Raw genomic sequence first — 22691 nt, forward strand, 5'->3', positions numbered from 1 at the left:
GAAATATCTAAATGCATGATAACTTTTTTTCTTTCTTTCTTTTGAGATATTGTAGAGATAAAATTAATGGTAAGATTGAAAATGAAAGAAAAAAGAAAAAAAAAAAAAAGAGAGAGAGATCTTACTAAAATAAATGTATAGCTATCAACTAAGATGAGTAGTTAAATGTTTTAGTACTTGTATCCAAATTCTTTAATTAATTGAAGAAGTTGTATGCCAACCTAACTATGATTCAAATGGTTATGGATTTATAAATTAAGCCAAATGTTATTTGTTCAAATCTCATCCCTCCATAAAGTTGAACAAAAATAATGTTAAGTTTTTTAGTATATTGAAAAGGAAATTCACTTAAAACACTTTTATATATCTCCCCCACATTCTTATACTTTAAAAGGAGAAAAAAAAAAGAATCAATCCTTTTTTTTATCGATCTAAATTCAAAATTTTGAATCAATTAATATTTTTTTATTTTATCTTAAATTAAAGCTCTTTCTAAACGTAGCAAAATAAACTAAAATCTTTTAAAAAATTAGTAAGATATTATTGATCATTTATCACTAATAGAAATTTATCGATGTTTGTTACCATATGAGACATCATCCTAAAATTAACTCAGAATCGCTTCATAAAACATTATCTTCCTAAAATTCTACCAAAATACAAATAATAAAAAAATAAGGAAGAAGAAAGGATAAAAAAACCAGCCAGGAAAAGACTTTAAATATACAACATTTCTATTGTTGTATGATGTATTTGTTTCGGAAAAATATCAATTTTGACCGTAAAAATTTGTATCTGTTTAAATATTAAACTAATAATTGTATCAATTTGAACCTTAAACTTTGAAATTTGTATTAATTTAAACTATAAACTCGTGAATGTATCAATCTAGACCCTAGAATTTTCCAATGTATCGATTTATATCATAAGTTTATATAAATGCATCAATTTAAACCTTATATAATACTTTACCTGGATATACGTATAAAAGCAAGTTAAGAGTTTAATTGATGCGTTTATAAAAGTTTAAGGATCTAAATTGATATGAATGTTAATTTAAAATGTAAATTGATACGAACTCAAAGTTTAATGTTTAAATTGATACAATTATTAGTCTACAGTTTAATTAAATTGATACAATTACCAAAATTGAGTGTCCTTTCGATCCATAGATTTTAAAAATTCCAAATACACATATAAAAGTTATTTATTCTCAACTTTAAAATAAAATTTTCTCAAATAATAATGATGATTTAGATTGATTAATATATAAGTTTAGTACTAATCTCTACTGAATACAATTATTTCAAGTGACAAACTCCAATGTCTCGAGTATAGTCATGATGTTTTATTTATTTATTTATTTATTTCTTAAAAAAAAAAAAAAGATAAAAAAATACATTGATTTCCAATATTTTAATTTCCTTTTTTGAAAAAATACATAGCTTAAATAGCTTGAAAATACTTTCTATAAATGGAAGAACACAATACAAAGATTAATACGAATATAGTAAAAGGAAAATTAGAAGAAAAAAATGTGATGCAATAAAATATTCAATATAACATTGAGAGATGGATGCTTATCATTATTATTTTCTTTAGAAAAACATACCATAAAAACAAAAATTTCGGCCATCAAGCTCATTATTAAAAAAAAAAAAAAAAGTACTTTTGTTTTTATTCCTAAAATTCTAATAATAAATATATTTTGATTCTTAAATACTATATATTTACTTTGATGTATTTTTAGTATAACAACTACGTCGATGTTTAAGTTGGTTAGAAACTTTGGAGAAATAGTATGTTCGAATGAATGATGTATGAGAATTTGAAATATCATGTGATGGATATGATGTATTGGTAAAAATATTTAAAATGAATTTTTTCAATTGAAAAAAAAAAAAGAAATTGAGAATTAGGACAGAACACCTAACATAAGGTGATAAGGGTACTTTTTTTTGTAAATATAATAATGAGAGATGGATGTGTATTATTATTAGTAGTATTAAATAGTAATTAAAGAAGCTATAAGAATTAGGGATAATAGTAGAGTTGGGCTGGGCCTAATGAAGGCCCAATTGAGAGAAGAAGAAGAAGAAGAAGAAGAAGAGATGGCCCAATAAGAAAAAGGAAAATATAAGGGGGGAGGAGGAGGAGGAGGAGGAGGAGGAGGAGGAGGAGGAGGAGGAGGAGGAGGAGGAGGAGGAGGAGGAGGAGGAGGAGGAGGAGGAGGAGGAGGAGGAGGAGGAGGAGGAGGAGGAGGAGGAGGAGGAGGAGGAGGAGGAGGAGGAGGAGGAGGAGGAGGAGGAGGAGGAGGAGGAGGAGGAGGAGGAGGAGGAGGAGGAGGAGGAGGAGGAGGAGGAGGAGGAGGAGGAGGAGGAGTAGAGTAGTAGATTTCCCGGGAAAAAGGTTTAGCTTTTGGGTCGAGTGGGTATATAGCATTTGACCCAAAATATATTAAGGATGTAGCAAAAATTATAAAAAATTGCAAATATGGCAATTTTTAATGAAAAAGACGAAATTACCCCTACATATATTTTCTTCCACTTTCTTCGCGTTTCAAGCAGATTCTTCGTGGGAAAGTGCAGACGATTCTTCGCGACTGTAGTCCGTTTCATCCTCTTCCTATTTTCTTCCACTTTCTTCCTCCCATTTGGTTTTTCGGTGCCGGTACTTTCCTCCTCTTTCTATTTTCTTCCACTTTCTTCCTACTTCCATTTGGTTTTCCGGTGCCGGTGCCGTTCTGGCCTAATACTTTCTTCTATTTTATTTTCCTTCCGCCACGCTGCAGGTACTATTTTCTTCTATTTTGTTTTTATTCCACCGCACTACATTCTACGCTGTGTTTTTCAGTTTGTGTCTATCAATGATGTGTTTCTATCACTGATTTAGGGTTTAACTTGTTTATGTTGAAATGTTTAACATGCAGATCTGTTTTAGGTTTGTGTGTTAGTGTATAGGGTTAGGGTCTATCGGTGATATATTTGTATCACTGATAGTCTTGAGGGATATTTAGTTTGTTTGCATTGGGATGTTAGTAGATAACCATTTAACGGGCATTGTTGTTGCCTAGGGTCTATCGTTGATATGTTTCAATCCCTGATAGTCTTCGAAGATGTTTAGCCTGTTTGACTTGGGAAATTAGTAAAAGCTCTAGTCTAATTTAGATTTTGTGTGTTATGTTGCTTAGGGTCTGTCAGTGATAAGTTTCTATCACTGATTAATGAATTTGGAGGATGTTTAACTGGTTTATGATGGAATGTATAACATGCTGATCTGTTTTAGGTTTGTGTGTTAGTGTATAGGGTTAGGGTCTATCAGTGATAATTTAGTTTAATGTATATTTTTAGTTTAGTGTATAGGTTTGTGTGTTAGTGTATATTTTTATGTGATGTTGTTTATGTTCTATCAGTGATATGTTTCTATCAGCTTGAAGGATGTTTTACTTTGTTTATGTTGGATTGTTATTATATGTTTGTATCACTGATATGTTTGGGGGATGTTTAGTTCATTGGGTTGATGTGTTTGTTGTAATTTTAATAGATGGATAAGAAAAAAGATATTATGGAAAGCGAACCAAATGAAAAATGTGCAAAAAGAGTCTCAACACATGAACCTTCATCAAGCAAAAAGAAGATAAAAAAAGAGAAGGTATTCCATTATATATATATATATATTGTTTTGTTTCTAAGTTAGTATGTTGCATATTTGTAACAATTATTTTGCTCTAAACAGGGAAAACAATTAATTATTCCCAAAGAAATGTGGAAGTCAACCTTAAGAATCACTGTGTACTGTAATCTACAAACTTCTGACCATATTATCGAAAGTTTATCACCTAGTTGTCTAGACTTGTTTAAAGAAGGACCATTTGGGCACTTGTTAAATTTAAAAATGACAAAAATACCTTTACAACTATTAGCACACTTGATTAGAAGACAATGTGTCTCAACGGACAACAATGTTCTTCTTTTCAACATCGAAGGTAACATTGTGGAGTTTGGACTGCGAGATTTTTGTTTGATTACAGGATTAAATTGTGGTGAATATCCTATAGAAGATGTTTTAGATGCAACGGAAGAAAATGAGTCTATGGTTAAACAATTGTTTTTTAGAAATAACACTTCCATTAGTAGACAAGAATTGAAGACTGCTTTTAACTATCACTGTAAATCCTGCACCGATGAAGAAGAGCTAGTAAAATTAGCCAACCTTTACTTCTTGTACAATGTTTTAATTCCTAAACAAAATCACAATATGTTGGATTTAAAACATGTAAAGATGTTGGATGATAAAGAGAAGTTTAGGAATTATCCTTGGGGAAGGTTGTGCTTCAGTCTTACAAAGCAATTCATTCAAAATGCGGTGAAATCCAAAAGAAAGTCTAAGAACTTAGAAACAGAATCTAAAGCGTGTGCCTTTCTACAAGGCTTCCCTATGGTTCTAGCTTACTGGGCATACGAAATACTTCCTCAACTTACTAGTGGGTATGTGACAAGAATAGGGAAAGGGTGTCCAAGAATATTAAATTGGGAATCCAGTGAACAACTCGATTGGCAAGATCTTGAAGATAACATCTTTCTGGAAAAAAATGTAAGTTTCATTTGTTTTCGTTTCTAGTATTTTCTAAATTTGTTGTTACTAAGTGATAGATCCATATCAGTGATAGATCCTTATCAATGATAGATCCTTATCAGTGATAGATCCATATCAGTGATAGATCCTTATCAGTTATAGATCCATATCAGTGATAGTTTCTTTCTTGTTTAACACTGATTATATATTTTGTTTTTTAGCTATCTGTGGTCCCCATTGTTGCATCAGAAGAAGAAATGAAATCTGAGTACTTCAGATATTTTTTGGAATTAGAAAATGATAAATTGGATGAAGAAGCATGTGCTATGAAGGAAAGCAATATGGCAGAAAGAATATCTTCTTTACATGAAGATATTCAAGATTTAAAAAAACAGCACAAAGAAGATTTAGAGTGCTTGAAGAAGGGACAAGAGGAGATTGTTCGTTTGTTACTTTCACTGACAGAAGTGGTAAATCAAAGACTTTCGCACAAATGTGAAAGTGAAAAACAATCTCAAGAGCCCTTGGAAAAGAATCCTCCTCCACCAATAAGTTTAGAAATGATTGATGCTGATGTTGATAAAGAGAAAGAGGTAAAATTACTAATAGTTCTTTTACTTTTATTTTTTCCAAGACTATTATGTTTGTGTGTGAAAAGTCTATCAATGGTAGAATTGTATCAATGATAGACTATTCTTTCTATGATTTAAGTCTATTAGTGATAGACTATTCTGAAATTTCAATTCTGATTCAAAAGTCTATCAATGATAGGATATTGACAATTTCTATAATTCTTTTCATTGCAATACTAATATTAATATCTGCAAAAGATTGAAGATAATGAGGAAACCAAGGAAGATGATAATCATCGTGAAAATAAGTCAAAAATGGTGCATGACACATCAAACAAAGTGAAGGTATTATAATAATCACATTTTGTTGTTTTATGATAGACTTAATGTATATATGTAGATAAACTCTAATTCAATATTATATATTTTCAGGTTGTTCAAGAAAAGGCAAAAGTGAAAATTATGGAAATAGCGACGAATATTGAAAAAGCTAGGCCGAAGAGACAACCTAAACCATCAAAGAAAGTGTTGGAGAATGTGAAAGAACAAAAGAATGTAAGAGGCAAGAAGAATGATTCTCCAAAACCAACAAGATATTCTCCTAGAATAAGGGATCTAGCACCTAGTTTTGATTTGCAAATCTCTCAATTATAAGTAGATGGATATTGTAGTGCAGTAGTTTTGTTGATATTTGTGGTAGACTTCACATTGCAAATCTCTTAATATTTAGTAGATAGATATTGTAGTGCAATAGTTGTTTTGTGGATGTTTGTGACAGAGTTCACATTGGACCTTCATATGCTGTTAGTTGATTTTACCATATTAATCAAGAAAAAGTTTTTTGTCTGTCTTTGTTTGCATTGAGATTAGTATTTATTGAACCATTCCTTTCATCAACTAAATCCCTTCTAGTTCCTTCAGTTGTACATTGGTTCCTATCATTGGTGATGACTACACAATAAAGTCTATCCTTGATAGAAACTATCTATGATAGACTTTATAGTGGATTACTTCATATTATTACTTTACAAAATCTATTGTTGATAGAAACTATGTGTGATAGACTTTACAATAAAGTCACTTTTACTTTTATAGTCTTGAGAAAAAGGTAGATTATTATTGAACGGTTTGAATCAAACAAATAGAAAGTATTTACTACACACACAAAATAAATGCTCTATATGCTAAAGCTAAAAGTTTATTATAGAAAACATAATATCACGTCACTGTAAAAATGGTGGAAATTTGCAATTTCTACGATTGTGACCAGCACGATGACAATGGCTGCATCTTGAGTGACTTTTCTTCTCGCCAATTGATAATATTCTTTGTTTTCGCGGTCGTCCTGCTCGACGCTTGAAAGTTGGAGGTAGTATGTTATTCTCAATCCCAATAGATTTCCAATTGGCATGGTTCCCAACCGGACGAACTGATCCAGTATAAGTTGAAATCAAAGTACTTGACAAAAAATACTTGGAAACAAAAGAGTAAGTATTCATATTACGCCCACGAAGAACAGCAAGAGCGTGGGCACATGGAATTTCATCAAGATCCCAAACGCGACAGGTACATGATTTGCAATCTAACCGTACAATAAATTGTTTTCTTCCATCAATCACTTGAAATTCAACATCATTAATAGCATTAACCTGAAGAAAAAAAAACTTAGTCAACATATATGGTTTATCCCTGATAGAATCTATCGCTGATATAAACAATCACTGATAAGAATCTATCAGCGATAGAGACTATCATTGATAGGTCTTGTTACATTACCCTTTAACTAAATAAATAAACATTGAAACACAAAAACTTACTGTGAAGCTTCTTGAGTTTTGATGTTGAATTCGTAATTCTCCCTCAGCCCAACTAGTTAAAACAGTTCTCATACAACATGCAACTTTTCTTCGATCATAAAACCAATTTTGAAGTATTTGTCTGATAGAATCGAGTAATGCTGCAACAGGCAAATCTCTAGATTCTTTTAGAACTGCATTTAAGCTTTCTGAAATGTTTGTAGTCATCATTTGATATCTTTTCCTTGTACAATATGCTCGAGCCCACTTTTCAAAACTAACCTTACTAAGATAGTCTCGTATACTAGGATACATAGACTCCATCCATCTCATGTTAGTCTCAAAATCAACAACTGTATATGCTTTTCCACATCTAAAGAAGAGCTTATCAATTATAGGGTCCTTATATATCAACTTCAAACTTTTTAGAAGGTGTTGCAAACAAACGCAATATTCAGCATTTGGAAAAACATTATGAACACTTTTTGGGATACTTAAATGTCGATCAGATATTACAACTAAATCTTCCCGATCCCCTAAACTATTCTTTATATTCTCAAAAAACCATCTCCATGATGCATCATTTTCAGAATCTACAATACTAAAGGCCAATGGGAAAATTTGATTATTACCATCAATTGTTGAGGCTGTCAAAAGAGTTCCACCATATTTAGATTTCAAAAATGTACCGTCAACTGATATATTGGGCCTACAATATTTCCATCCTTCAATGCATGCTCCAATAGCCATAAAACAGTACTTAAAATGTCCCTCTGTATCAGTTTCATAAGCAGTGAATGAACCTGAAATAAAAAATATTATTAAAATGTCCCTCTGTATCAGTTTTACTATAGGTCTGTCACTGATATGGTTTATCACTGATAGACCACCATAACACCAGTCGTCTGATGATATGCTCATTTACTATAAGGCCTATCACTGATAGAACTTGTCAGTGATAGACCATATCATTAAAAGCTTGATTGATGATATATAAATTGTAAGAATAAAAACATACCTGGGTTAATTTCTTTTAGTTTCATGAAAAAGTTTGGAATCAAGGCATAAGATTCTTTTGCTTCACCATTCAAAGAATTCATAACAAGTTCCTTTGCCCTCCACGCTTTATAGTAGCTAACATTTACACCAAGTTTAGTACGCATGTGAATCATAATATCATTTGGAGTTGAACGATCAAAAGAACTAAAGTCTTTTCCAATACAATCACTAATCAGTGATGCAGATGCTTGTTTATGAGTAGTTTGAATAACATTTATGGAGCAATTGTGATTAGCAATATACTTCCTTAGCCGCCATAATTCCCCACCCTTGTAACGAGATGCACGAACATACCATGGACAATTATCTTGGGAGCACTTAAACTCAATAGATTTAGAATTTGATCTCACAGTCTTGAACTCAAAGTTGTTCTTTATAGCAATGTAGTAAAATGACTTTGATAGTAATTCCTTGCTAGCAAACATATCCTTTTCTTTCAAATCAAATGTAGAAGACAAGCTACTAACATGAATATCCGTAAGAATTTGAAAATCGTCATCAATGGAAGAAGAAGGCAGCAAAGAACACAAATTATCCATCCCACTGTCAACAACACTAGACCATTCTAAATCCATATCAGGGACATGAGCAATAGCATGGGCAACTAATGGATGTCTTGTAATTTGCCCTTTAACTAAACTTAGAAACCAAGTAACATCTTTATCCTCTTGAATTTGAACCACAGTTTGAATATTAGTGATACCATAATCCAATAAAATTGACAGTTGTATTGAAGAAGGAGATGCATCAAATAGAACTTCTCTTAATATCAAACTCACAAAATTTTCAAAAGACATCATCTCATCAACCAATACACCTGTAGTCTTGTAATTCAAGTAACTATTTGTATCATCCCACTGTCCACTGTGAAACACTACTATGGGAAGTTTAATCATAATTCCAAATTACTGCAGAATGTGCAAAAAATAGTGTATTAGTGCTAGAAGACAAAGTGTCTATCAGTGATAGACTTGTATCATAGCGTATTAGTGATAGACTTCTATCAGTGATACACTAGGATACAAGTCTATCACTATCATTAATAAATGAAAATGATAGACATGTAATTCTGCAAGAAGATGAATTTATATCCAAGATTACAAACAGAAAAACTAAAATACTAAAAAGAAAGAATCTAAAGATTTAACGAAACTAAAATGAAAGACTACATACCAGATGGTTGGAGGCGGAAGAAGTTGTGGTTGGAGACTGAAGATGACGACTGGTTGGAGACCGAAGATGACGACTGGTTGGAGGCGGAAGAAGGCGTCGTTGGAGGCGAACGAAGGCGTCGTTGGAGGCGGAACAAGGCGTCGTGCGGAAGAAGGCGTCGTGCGGAAGAAGGCGTTCTTGAGAATGGTAAGGCGGAAGAAGTGAGAAAATCGTGGAGAATATATTGGAGAGGGAGAAAATCACGCAGACGAATGGAGGAGGAGAAATTCGCGCCAGGATTGTTTTTAAAACAAGGGTAAAATTGGAATATATTTTTAAAAAATCATCAATTTGCTATATTTGCAAATTGTTTCATAAATTGCCATATCCTTAATATTTTATACCAAATCTGTTATACATTACAAAAACTCTTAGCTTTTACCTAAGATTTGCCGGGAACTCTCTTTTCTTTATTATTATTATTATTGTTATTATTATTATTATTGTTATTATTTTAATATTTTATTTATTATTACAATCCAAGCTGTCAAAAATTCTCTCCGTCTCCGTCTATTACAAGCCCCCTCTTCTCCCTTTACTATCTCCACTTCTCTCTCTCTCTCTCTCTCTCTCTCTCTCATCTTTCTCTTTCTCCCTCTTCCCTTCATTTTCATCATCCAGATCTCTTCCATTGATTCTCCAATGGAAGATCAAGCTCTTCCTCAACGGACCCATCAACCTTCTTCAACAACTTCACCTTCTTCTTCTTCTTCTTCTTCTTCTTCTTCTTCTATTCAGCTCAATTTGCCGTCTTCAATGTCTCGGGCTTCTCACTCACTTGAAACCCTAACCCCATCTCGCCAAATCGACCGTATGATCAATATCAACCACCATTTGTCCCCATCTAGAGCTATTTACTCCGATAGATTCATACCCAGTAGATCTGGTTCTAATTTTGCCCTTTTTGATATCTCCCCTGTTTCCAATTCCCACTCGGATGGTCGTGAGGATACTTCTACTGCTTACGCTACCCTTCTTCGTACTGCTTTGTTTGGTCCTGATTCTGGTGTAGTCCCTCCTGCTACTCCCGAGAAGAGAAGCTCACCAATGTGCCTTCCTAATCATAATATTTTTCGTTATAAAACCGAGACTAGAAGGTCAATGCATTCGCTTTCGCCTTTTGGGTTTGATGATGCTGCTCCTGGGCTTAATCCTAGTCCGGTTAAGACACCGAGGAAGGTTCCTCGATCGCCTTATAAGGTGAATTTTTGTTAAGCGATTTTGGGTTTGATTTGTTTTTTGGATTCTCTAATTTTCCCGTTATCTGCATTGTTAGGTCTTGGATGCACCTGCTTTGCAAGATGATTTTTATCTCAATCTTGTGGATTGGTCTTCGCATAACGTGCTGGCTGTGGGGTTGGGTAATTGTGTGTATCTCTGGAATGCTTGCAGTAGTAAGGTAATTCTCTGACTGCCCTTTTGATTTTGAGTTTCATCTTTTTGTGGGTCGATCGATCTGTTGTTGACCTTTGTTTCAGCGATGAGATAGTCTTTTCATTCTTTGGAATTAGTATGAATCGGCAACCGATCTCGAGATTGATGAATTGTTTCTTTGTATGTCTGAATTTATGTAGCTTACGGGACGTTTATTACAGCAAGATCATTCTTTTTGTTTGCAGGTCACCAAGTTATGTGATTTAGGAATTGATGACAGTGTATGTTCAGTGGGCTGGGCACAGCGTGGAACTCATCTTGCTGTTGGCACTAGCAATGGGAAAGTCCAGGTTAGTCATGATTTGTTTAAATCTATGCATGTTCTCGCGTATCGACTTCAATTTGGGTTTTTTTTTTTTCTTCAGCTCTTGTGGAAGTTTATTTTCTTGAGATTTGCATAACTGAGATTCCGATGGATTTGATTATTTCCAGTGTTGATTAACCCGTGCCCTAATGATCATCTCTCTAGATTTGGGATGCATCACGCTGTAAAAGGGTTAGGACCATGGAGGGGCATCGGTTACGAATTGGGGCCTTAGCTTGGAGCTCATCACTTTTATCGTCTGGTAGCAGGGACAAAAGTATTCTTCAAAGAGATATTAGGGCTCAGGATGATTTTGTGACTAAATTATCTGGTCATAAATCAGAGGTGAGGCTTATAGACATGTTTTCTTTTCCTGGCTATAAATCAAATGTTAGGGTCGTTTATAAGCCTTTGTTTTAAGCTTTCGAGTATTGCCAAGTTATAACTCTCACTGAATTTTTAGGACACTAGTATATTGTGTAATATTTTACTTCTTGAATAGTTTCTTCATCGGCTCATTATCCTCTGTCAATTTGCATTTCTCTTGCTTTTCTTTTACCAACTTCTTAGCCGGAGTGTGATTGTTCTGCTGTAGGTTTGTGGATTGAAATGGTCATATGATAATCGTGAATTGGCATCAGGAGGAAATGACAATAGAGTACGTTATAACCTTTTCTTCCATCTCTGTATCAGTTTGTTTTTCCTTCTGCCATGATGACTAATATTTATCTGTCGTTATCTGCTTTCAGTTATTTGTTTGGAATCAACATTCAACCCAACCTGTACTCAAATTTTACGAGCACACAGCTGCTGTTAAAGCTATAGCATGGTCCCCTCATCTTCATGGACTACTCGCATCAGGGGGTGGAACTGCCGATCGATGTATTCGTTTTTGGAATACAACTACCAATACACACTTGAGCTGCATGGACACTGGAAGTCAGGTAATTAATTTTTATCTCTTTGCTTGTAATATTTTTTTTAGTACGTTATTGTGTGACTCAAGCGTGGGTTAGAAGGAATCTTTTAATTTAGACCCAACCTCCGCCTATAGTAATTCAAGAATTGTCTGTTTGACATGCAAATCAAATGCCAGCATAAATTAATAATATTTCTAGATTTTTGACTTCTTGTTAATATTAATAAATATTGATTGAGGGAAACTTTTTTGGAGTAAACAAATGGTAGGTTGGATGCCCTTGTAATTCTATGCTCCCAACCTGGCATATATGCTGTTTGGTTTCATCAAAATAATAAACCATTGAGATGGTCGTTCAACTATCTGCTATCAAGACTTGTCTCAATCTCCATGCACCTTTTTGGTCCTGATGTTTGGATGTATCATTTTAGAACATACTTGGAATATTTGTTATCTGGGGAATGGAATAGTTCTTCAGTGGCCATACATACTTCAATGTCAAAGTTGACATAAACCGTATCTTCATCTTATTTGGCAGGTGTGCAATCTGGCATGGTCTAAGAATGTTAATGAACTTGTTAGTACTCATGGGTTCTCCCAAAACCAAATAATAGTCTGGAGATATCCAACTATGTCCAAGGTTTGTTGGCTTTTTTCCCCCTCGCTCGAATATGATCAGATTCTGCTATTTCCCTATCTAAATTTAATTTATGTTCTTTTATAGTTGGCAACATTGACTGGCCATACTTTCAGAGTTCTTTATCTGGCCATATCTCCTGATGGACAGGTAGCGTTTTTACTTGTTTGTATCCTGATCTCTAAGTCGTCATTTTTTACCATTTATGGAAAACGAAAGAGATACCAATTAGTTATTTTTTACTTGTTTTCTGATCATGTTTCTTTTCCCTTGCAGACCATTGTAACCGGTGCTGGTGATGAAACTCTAAGATTTTGGAATGTCTTCCCTTCACCTAAATCACAGGTAAATAAATTTTTCTATTTCCGTATGATGTGAAATACATGTGATTGCTTCTGTCCCTTGAATGTAGTCTTTTCAGTGGACATCAGTTTCTGGATCAGATCAAGATGAGTTATAGTCAGACAAAATCAATAGCTACTACTGAGCTGTCTTGAACATTTTTCTTCATTATAAATGATATCTTTGCACATGATGTGAAACTGTATGACACACACATGTTTGTCTGACATTTAGTTCTTGGGATCCTTATAGAAAGGACTTGTTCTATTTTCGATTTCATTGTCAACTCAAACTCACACATGGGTTTAAACTATAAAATGCAGAACACAGACAGTGAAATCGGAGCATCCTTCCTGGGACGAACCACCATCCGTTAACCATTGAAGGACCCCTGTTCTTAACACATACCCTTCAACTTTCTTGCACCATCTTTTTTGAGGAATAATGACAAAGATTTTTTGTCAATGGTTTAGAAAGATTCAATATGAAGAACTTAACCAAATCTGGTCTGCATTAGCCAAAGCAAAGCTACATGAGATCTGAGAAAGCTGTAGATGAAAAAAAAAAAAGGAAGTGATGGATTTTCGAATAGTCTTTACACGGAGGAGATGTTCTCAAATCTCCCTTATTTTCTTCTTCCCCCACTTCAATAGAAAAATATAGTAAGGTAAATAATTACCCAATATTTTGATTATTACTTCCGTGACTTGTAAATTTAAGAGAGGAGAGATTTTTTATTCATATGATTCATTCATAGATATTTGGGGTATAATTCATGTACATATGTATTATTCTTTTCCATTATAGTTTGAAATCTGAAAAATTTTGATGGGATTGATAACACTATTTAATATATATATATATATATATATATATTTATATGAAAATTTTGAAGTCTTTAGATAAATTCTTAGAGAAAAATTGTGCATGATTTCTATAAATTAATTATCATAGGCTTTTTTTTTTTTTTTTTTTTTGATCTTTTACATATATGGCTTTAAATTGATGTTGTACATAGAGAATCTTGATTTTATCTCTTTGTTGATAATTTGGAAATGCATGTGATTGTTTTCTTAAAAAAAAAATAATTTGGAAAAATGAAGTTTGTAAGTTGCATCACACTATGTGAATGGTTAAATGTGGCAATGCATTGCTTTTTAAATGAGTAAGATTTTAGTTTCTTTATTCTCTTGTTCTTTACCAAAGTTCCTCTTTTTTTTTTTTGTTGGGTTAAATTCTCTTTTTGGAAATAAATTTTGCTGTAAGATTAAAAGAAGTTGAATATCAAAAAAATTAATCTTGGGATAATTCATGTCTTATTTACTGCCTTATATTTTAAAATTAGCAATTACAAAATTGACATGTTCACGTGCTAATTGTCAAATATATATAATACATACCATACTCCTTGATGCTAAAATCAAGTCTATCAAATAAAATATATTCTTCTAAATAAAAATCATATCTACTTGTTTCTATCTTTGAATAAATAAATCTATATATATAAAAAGAAATACCATACCTCCTTTCCAAGCTATCATCTTTCTTTTTCGTTTCAACTAATCAATTTATTTATTCATTCATTTTATTATTACTATTATTATCATGTATTCTTTTTTTCTTTTGGATCGTCTTTCTTTAGAACCCTTTTTAATGACACCAACAAGGGCTAACCGAACCACTACGAACTTCAAATACTTTTTGTGCATTTTCACGTTTCCTTACAACATTTTCCTCTATTTAAAGTCTCATTTAAATTCCCCCCCAGAAAATAATAAATAAAATAAATAAATAAATAAATAAATAAATAAACTCTTCTCTGTCCAATCGTCTTGTCATGTTCTTTGATGCACTTTTGTTCAAGATTTGATATGGAAAAAAAAAACATATAATTCGTTCAATAATCCCTTTTTGAAGGGTCCCACATGAGTTATTATTATTATTATTATTATTAATTTTGTAATAGTGTTGAATATTAATATATTTGTAAGTAATATAATTAAATAGATTATTAGATATGGATTCAAACTTTTTATAAGTCCAATAATATAATATAATAAGAAAGAGACAAACCACCAAATAAAGTTTAGATTTAAAGGATTAATTTGTTTGCATTACGGTAGCCGTCCTTGAAAGGGTTTCCGATGCCTAACAAATCATCATTATTTTAAAGAAGACGAAAACAACCACCTACTCTATGTGTTTACATACACTATACTGTTCCCTTTTCTTTTCCTTCCTTAAGAAATTGATTTTTATTTTTTAGTTATATAGAATTAAATTTATATACAATATTTTACCCACTATTTGAAATGTCAAGGTTTAGATTTTATAAAAATTTTATAAAAATTTTAATTGTGCCTAATTGAACTCTAGTTTGACAAGTTCTAATTATCATATCTTGATATAAATTTAATATTTATATGTATATGTTAATAGAAATGTCAATGCTTAGTTAGTAGAAAATTTAAATTATTGAATGGAACTTAAATTTATGGATTAACTAATCCATAATTAATTTGACTACTTTTAATTTTATATAGATAGATATAGATTGGACAACAATAGTTAATTCAATTCTTATGTCAATATTGAAAACCAAAACCGATGTGTCGATGAAAATTTAATATTATGTATATTTTATAAGATGACTTGTTCAAGTGGGATGTCCTTAGGGTTTTTGATTGATCTCGGCTCGACGTGCGTGGTCTAAGGGTCTTTCTCTAGACCTCTTTCTTGGATTTAAGAGGCAGTGTTTTAGAGCTTTTCTTAGAATGTACTATCAAAACTTTTCCTACCTTTAAACCTAAGTTATCTCCCAAATGGAGCTATGTCAGCACATACACACTTGCCCCCAACAACCATCTTGGTCTTAAAAGAAACTACTTACAAAAATTGTTTGAATTACAAGTGGAGCTTTAACTGAGAATTGTTGATGCTCAAATTGGATTTGGCAGCAACAGTGGTCAATAATCTGTTTGTAGGGAGAGAGTAAGAAAGTTGCAAAGAAGAATAACTGTCGTATTATTTACTGGTGCTTGTGGATGTCATTTTCTCTAATGCATGCTTAAGAAAAGGATGAAAGTGAGAATATAAGTTATGATTTTATAACTTGGAGAATTTACTTGCTTGCTAATGAGTGTTCATGGTGTATTTAGGAGTAGGTTTGGTAGTCCATTCCATATGTTTTTTGTGGTTTCATTGGATTGGATGCCTTAGGTGGGATGTTCCCCGATCGAGGTTTGGGCTTCATATGGGCTTTGGCCCATCCCCGTTCTTTTTCTAGACCTTTTCTTGGGTTTAAGGTTCTTTGTAGACCTTTTTGTAGAATAATCTTACCATCTAAGTTTTTACCATCTTTAAACCTAACTTATTCTATATTTAGCATTCTTATTATAACACAGAATACACACACTTTGATGTCTACCTAAATGTACATAAAAATGGTGATATGAAACTGTGTAACCACTGGACAGATCTTAGTCAAGAAAACCTGGTTGAACTCAAAAGTAACCTAATGGAAGATGAGATAAAACATGAGCTAAAGAGTTGATTGAGTAGTCAATTTTGTAGTAAAATAACTTTTTAAAAAACTTCATTCATACCATATAAAAGTGCAAAAATAAATAAGACCTATTATAGATACTCCAACTTATTGTCATATATTGACATTGTTTAATCTAATTAATTAATACGCACGATAAAGTAATTTTTATCATGGGTGCACTTATAGCTACACACTATTGAAATACGTTTTTATGGTGCATGGAGTAATAACCATTTCATTTACATCTTAGAAACACATTCACACCTTAGTATCAAGAAATTATTACATCATTTACCCCATGAAAATACATTAACAATGTGTATTAAGTAATCGCCATAGGTACAAGGTATTGTGAATTGAAAACCATATGTTAATTCATAAACATACATAAAATCTCCTCATGATTCATTATCCTAAAATTACTTGCAATAAAACATACTCGGATGTTTTTTAAACAATAACTTCAACTTAAAAGTATAACGTATAACACTAAAACTTTGTTAAGTAATTCCTTTTTTTTTTTTTTTTTGTGTGTGTATTTGAAATTTGAAGATGTTTTGTTTATGATTGTAGATATAGAAAAGATGAAAATAACATCTTTTTTTTCGTTTATATATATATAACCGACTTTAACATATATATATATATATATATATATATATATATATATATATATATGTTTTATATTTGAAAATATGTTAACTTTACATACTAATCAAAAGTTGATTTTGGAATGATTATGTTTGAAGCAATTTGTTACTCAGACAAACAAAATTACTATGAAGACTTTTACCTGCTATTCCAAATTTATAAAATTGTCACAATAACAGACAAATATTAGAAAAAGAAAGCAAGCAATGCTAAAAATACTATGTATATATATATATATATATATATATATATATATGTTTACTATGATGTTGTCTATTACTTAAGAAAAAGTTTTTTCACTAATATAATCAATCCTGGCATCGTTTATGCTATGAAAAGTTTCAAGAACATTAGAATTTTGCAATCGAAAATGATTTTCTTGTAGACTTCTTCTATAGCGTTCAATAAATTGCTATGACAAGGACAGGGATGTGATTGGGGATGTGGAAGCTTCTCCCGCCGAGCAACATCAGTCAATATCACCTACAGTGGCTTACATTTTAAGTTCAATTCAATACTTTCTAATTTGTTTTCTTAGGATGTAAAGTAGAAGAATTTGAACCACAAGCCAAAAAGATTTGATTTGATCAAAATATAAGGAGAAATTTGGTTATAGTTCATCAAAGAACATTTCCTTGATACTTTCCTACTTTCACATCATAGATACTATAAAGATTAATGAATTAAAATATAAGGACTAAAACATTGGAGGAATAGGAATGGATGTTATATTATATAATAACAACAAATATTGATATTAACTATTTACATTTAAGGGGGAGCCAAATAAAATCAATCACGTGCTCTCCAACTCACTGTTCTTGGGGGACCATGAAATGGAAGGGATGGTTGGGAAGCAACAATTGCAGTCTTCTTGGCAAGGTTTGGGCCGCTCCATCCGGCTCAATTCCCACATGGGCTCATCTGATTTGGGCCGCCCATCAAGCCCACTTGAAGGTGGGGCTGGATCCTTTAGTGGGCCCCAGCATTCTACTTTGTTGAATTCCGGAATTTTGGAGTGGAAATAAACCCAAACCATAGCCTCTTGTAGCTCTGGGTAATTCTTGAACAAGTCCACATCTCCATGGACGAAAGCATTCAGCACCTGTTTTATTTTTATTTTTTTTCATCACGTGTCAACCATATGTTCAATTATATAATAACAATAATTCAAAAAATGGGACATGTTTCAATACTACATCCAGTTTTTCTATTGGACAAATAGACCTGACATAGTGCAAATAATTCGCCCATAGGTAAAAATTTATTTACTATAGCAATGATTGATTTTACTATGGGTAGTTGTGAAAAAGAGAGAGAAATTACCACAGGAAGTTCTCTGCGAAAGATGAAGTATCGGAGATTAGCACAGAGATCTAGAAGAAAATGGCCACCACTGATATGACAATGAACATGAAGGGACATTTTCCCCTGTACTTTCTTCCATTCTGCTACCACTTCATCCCTTTGAAGCCAATTATACCATCCTTGTAACTGCATAATATATTATTCATCCATCATCAATTACAATACTTACATTTTTAACACCCATACCAAAAAATTAAAAAAAAAAAAAAAAATCCCATATAGTAGTAAATTTTTATCTTCCAATTTTCCAACTGGATTGTTGGGACTCGAAGCTCTCTATTCAGTAACATTGTCGAATTTCATACTATGATTTTCACTCCTATTGAAGAAACTTGAATTTCTAACCAAATTTTAAAATGCAATTATAAACATACCTGGAAGATATACTATAGTCTCAAAAATATTTGTAAATGTAACAAAATTTAGATTTAGTTCTTAAAATTTATGGCTATTTATTGATTATAAAAATCCATAAAACATGAATTTTATTATATTTCCCGTTATAGAAAAATGTTGAAATATTTTAAATTTATTATTCCTAAAAAGGGCTCAAATGTACCCTTACCCAATTCTAAAACCAAAACATATTTTTCTAAACTATTTTATAGTTTTCGAAATTGTAGCTTTTTTTTTTTTTTAAATATTGAAGTAGTGTCTTCAAGCTAAATAAAATGATTAAAAAAGAAAAAAAAAAAAAAACAATACTTATCTGATATGAGAAGCATTATTGAAGATCGATTGAAGTGGTAAAGAAAAGCACGATGAAAATAAAAAAACACGTTTCACATAATTATAACCTAAAACAAAACTTTCAAAATCATTTCTAAAACAAAGATCAATTACTCTTTTTACAATTTCCAAACATCTGATAAACTAAAAAAGGGGTTTTCATTAAATAAACAAAAGAAGAAGAGTTACCTGAGAATTGTTAATGGATTGAGAAATGGCAAGAGTAAGTTTAGAAGTAATATCACTATGTGTAAGCGTATAAGTCCTTGGAAATTTGCCTGGATGTTTCTTCTCATCCACCCCTAAAAACAGAACCTTTAGCTTCGAAGCTTCAAATATGGCTGGCCCAAACAATCTCGCCATCTATAAAATTAAAATCAAAATCAAAACAAAACCCACTTTCGAAAGTTCAATCTTTAATGAAAAAAAAAAAAAAAAAAAAAGACTTACAGGAACCATTCTGTGGTTTTTCTCCTTGGATTTGCGTTTACAGAGGAAGAGAGAAGAAGAATCCTGATAAGGGTTTGAAGAAGGAACAAGAAGAGGAGAAGAATTACTAGTCAAAACCCTCATCTTCTCCAACAGATTAGCTCCAGAAATTAGGGAGGGTTTGTGATCGGTTTGAAAGATAAAAAAACACAGAGGAATCTTAGGGGAGGAAGAAATATGAGGCTTGTAGGAAACAAAAGAAAAAAGAAAAAGGAGAAAAAGGGGAAGAATGAAAAAGGAAATGTTGTGTACAATCCTGAAGAGTGGTGAAATCCAGAATTTTTGGGAATTAGAAGCGTGTTGGAAAGGAATAGCTTTTTTTCTTCGCTGTTGCTTCAAGTACTAGACTTTGTTTTAGGTTTGATTGTAATAAGCAACCATTTTTCTTTTTGGAGGGGTTTACGTGGTTGATTACTAATACGACACCGTCTCTGTTTTTGACTTTCGATCCTACCCACTACAATACTTCTATACTCTACCGCCCCCATTAAATACTCGTTTTCTTTTCAGTTTTATGCTTTTAGATTTACTCCGCTACATGATTTTGTTTCTAAAATGTTTGAAAGTTCACTAAGATGAATGTGTTATTTTACCCAAATTAAGGACTTGGAAATGAAATTTCATTTCAATTAATGTAATTTTTCTTTTTATTGTAACTTTGAAATGAAAGATTTTTTATATGATTGGATTCTCGATCCAAAATTAGGATCAAAATGAAGTTTGCTTCAAACTTTGGATAGAAAATTGATATATGCATCTAAAACGGTTCGAAATTAATTAAAACGAAACTCTCTTAGATCAAGCTAATCAACATTCTTTAAATAACGGATCATTCCACTAAAGTTACGTAGTTGCACTCCCCTCGTTGTAAATATATTTATGTCTATTTGATATAATCATGATTAGTAAGCTAATCATTCATAGATTGTTCGTAATCTCGATTGGATCAAAATATCGATTTACTCTCGATATTACATTTTGTTCCTTAAACCCTACTGATTCTTTAATGAACAATTGGTTTAAGATTGAACTCTTTCTCGTACCTATGAGAAGGTGGAACCCCTTGTTCAAGATTGAGACTCACTTCCAAATCAAGAATAGTTAAATTGGGAATAAAAATTAAAAGAAATTATACACATCTCTGGTAAATAGTTTCAATATTTTGTCACTTTCTAAAATGCTCCTATTTTTAAATATATTCTCTACATTTAAAAACAAAATCGTGGGTATCTTGTATTCTAAAATATATCCAACTTTTATAGAATGTACAATTGAAATGGGACAATGGGACAATGATATACATCTTATAGTTATAACGAGTTTAGCTCAACAATAACTGATAAGACGTCTTATTTTAGAGACAGAAATTTGAATCATCTAACCTCTCATAGTTGTACTAAACAAATGTACCATAAATTTATGAAATATATATATATATATATATATATATATATATATATATATATATGTTAAATATGGACAAATTTATAAAAATGTACTCTAGTAAAATAAAGAAAGAAAAAATGAAAAAATAAAAAAGAAAATAAAACGAAATGAAAATATCCCTAATCAGCTGTTCAACAATATGTTTTTTTTCTTTAAAAAAAAGACTTACAATATATTTTCCTCTTTTATGGATAAATGAAAATAGTCAACTTTTTATAATAATAATAATAATAATAATAATAATAATAATAATAATAATAATAATAATAATAATAATAATAATAATAATAATAATAATAATAATAATAATAAAAGCAGACTTTAAGACTTTGTTTTTGACAAAGGCGTTACGCTTGTAGTGAGTGCGTTTTAATAACCTAATATGTCTTTTTGGTATTTGAGTATTAATCGATTTGGATAAGTTTTAATACGAGATTTTGATTTTGAAATTTTGAATGATGTTATGTTGCGAGAACATTGGTGTAACGGTTGAACAAACCAGAGAAAATGGAAGTATATCTATATGGAAATAAAAGAGAACATCTATATAATTTGTAAAGTTGATTTAAAAGTGTTTTTAAAATAAAACAATAACGCTTTTTATTCAAAATTGACGATAATAATATTTTTTTTTAACTATTTTCTAAAGATTTGTTTAAATATATTTTGAAACTTTTGAAATTTCAACGGTGAGATAAAACACACAATATAAAGATATTTTGTATAATTTCGTACGTAAATTTTCTTAGTTCTAAATTAAAAACACTCTTAGAAAATATTTAAGATTCGCACGTAAGTCTTAGCAAGGACGATAAAGTTGAAAAAAGAAAAAGAAAACGTGAGGGAATGGGAGCAAAAAAAAAAAAAAAAAAGTAGAGTGGGGCTAAGAGAAACAAAATGAAAATATCACTCAAAGGCCCATGAGGATTTCATGGGGATTTGGACTCTATCCTCAGAAATTTTTCACAATGAAAGTTGGAAGTGTATCAAAATACATACATAATCAAACAAAACATCTTCAATAACGTCGGTGTGCTATGTCGTTGTAGATTATATTGTAGATGCTGATTTAATAATAATAATAATAATAATAATAATAATAATAATAATAATAATAATAATAATAATAATAATAATAATAATAATAAAAGCAGACTTTAAGACTTTGTTTTTGACAAAGGCGTTACGCTTGTAGTGAGTGCGTTTTAATAACCTAATATGTCTTTTTGGTATTTGAGTATTAATCGATTTGGATAAGTTTTAATACGAGATTTTGATTTTGAAATTTTGAATGATGTTATGTTGCGAGAACATTGGTGTAACGGTTGAACAAACCAGAGAAAATGGAAGTATATCTATATGGAAATAAAAGAGAACATCTATATAATTTGTAAAGTTGATTTAAAAGTGTTTTTAAAATAAAACAATAACGCTTTTTATTCAAAATTGACGATAATAATATTTTTTTTTAACTATTTTCTAAAGATTTGTTTAAATATATTTTGAAACTTTTGAAATTTCAACGGTGAGATAAAACACACAATATAAAGATATTTTGTATAATTTCGTACGTAAATTTTCTTAGTTCTAAATTAAAAACACTCTTAGAAA

The 22691-nt window shown here is 31.3% G+C and overlaps 3 protein-coding genes across 3 annotated transcripts; 1 reads left to right on the forward strand and 2 right to left on the reverse strand.

Moving 5' to 3' along the window:
* Positions 1 to 6244: 6244 nt before the first annotated feature.
* LOC127150938 (uncharacterized) lies at positions 6245 to 9376 on the reverse strand. The gene is made up of 4 exons (XM_051089849.1): positions 9176 to 9376; positions 7962 to 8910; positions 6965 to 7746; positions 6245 to 6796 (listed from the first exon to the last, which is right to left on the reverse strand). Exons 2-4 carry the CDS (start codon positions 8896 to 8898, stop codon positions 6371 to 6373), a joined length of 2145 nt encoding a protein of 714 aa, XP_050945806.1. The 5' UTR covers positions 8899 to 8910; positions 9176 to 9376; the 3' UTR covers positions 6245 to 6370.
* A 329-nt stretch (positions 9377 to 9705) lies between these two features.
* LOC103482691 (protein FIZZY-RELATED 2) lies at positions 9706 to 13744 on the forward strand. Its single transcript, XM_008438966.3, has 10 exons — positions 9706 to 10414; positions 10491 to 10613; positions 10834 to 10938; positions 11118 to 11297; positions 11548 to 11610; positions 11702 to 11896; positions 12410 to 12511; positions 12596 to 12658; positions 12785 to 12853; positions 13174 to 13744. The coding sequence occupies exons 1-10, from the start codon at positions 9857 to 9859 to the stop codon at positions 13225 to 13227; spliced, it is 1512 nt and encodes a 503-aa protein (XP_008437188.1). The 5' UTR covers positions 9706 to 9856; the 3' UTR covers positions 13228 to 13744.
* A 4009-nt stretch (positions 13745 to 17753) lies between these two features.
* LOC103482692 (protein STAY-GREEN homolog, chloroplastic-like) lies at positions 17754 to 20081 on the reverse strand. The gene is made up of 4 exons (XM_008438967.3): positions 19596 to 20081; positions 19335 to 19508; positions 18375 to 18542; positions 17754 to 18153 (listed from the first exon to the last, which is right to left on the reverse strand). The coding sequence occupies exons 1-4, from the start codon at positions 19716 to 19718 to the stop codon at positions 17845 to 17847; spliced, it is 774 nt and encodes a 257-aa protein (XP_008437189.1). The 5' UTR covers positions 19719 to 20081; the 3' UTR covers positions 17754 to 17844.
* Between the last annotated feature and the right edge of the window lie 2610 nt (positions 20082 to 22691).

The sequence above is a fragment of the Cucumis melo genome, chromosome 9 (genome assembly GCF_025177605.1).
Source record: "Cucumis melo cultivar AY chromosome 9, USDA_Cmelo_AY_1.0, whole genome shotgun sequence".
In the NCBI taxonomy this organism is placed as follows: domain Eukaryota; kingdom Viridiplantae; phylum Streptophyta; class Magnoliopsida; order Cucurbitales; family Cucurbitaceae; genus Cucumis; species Cucumis melo.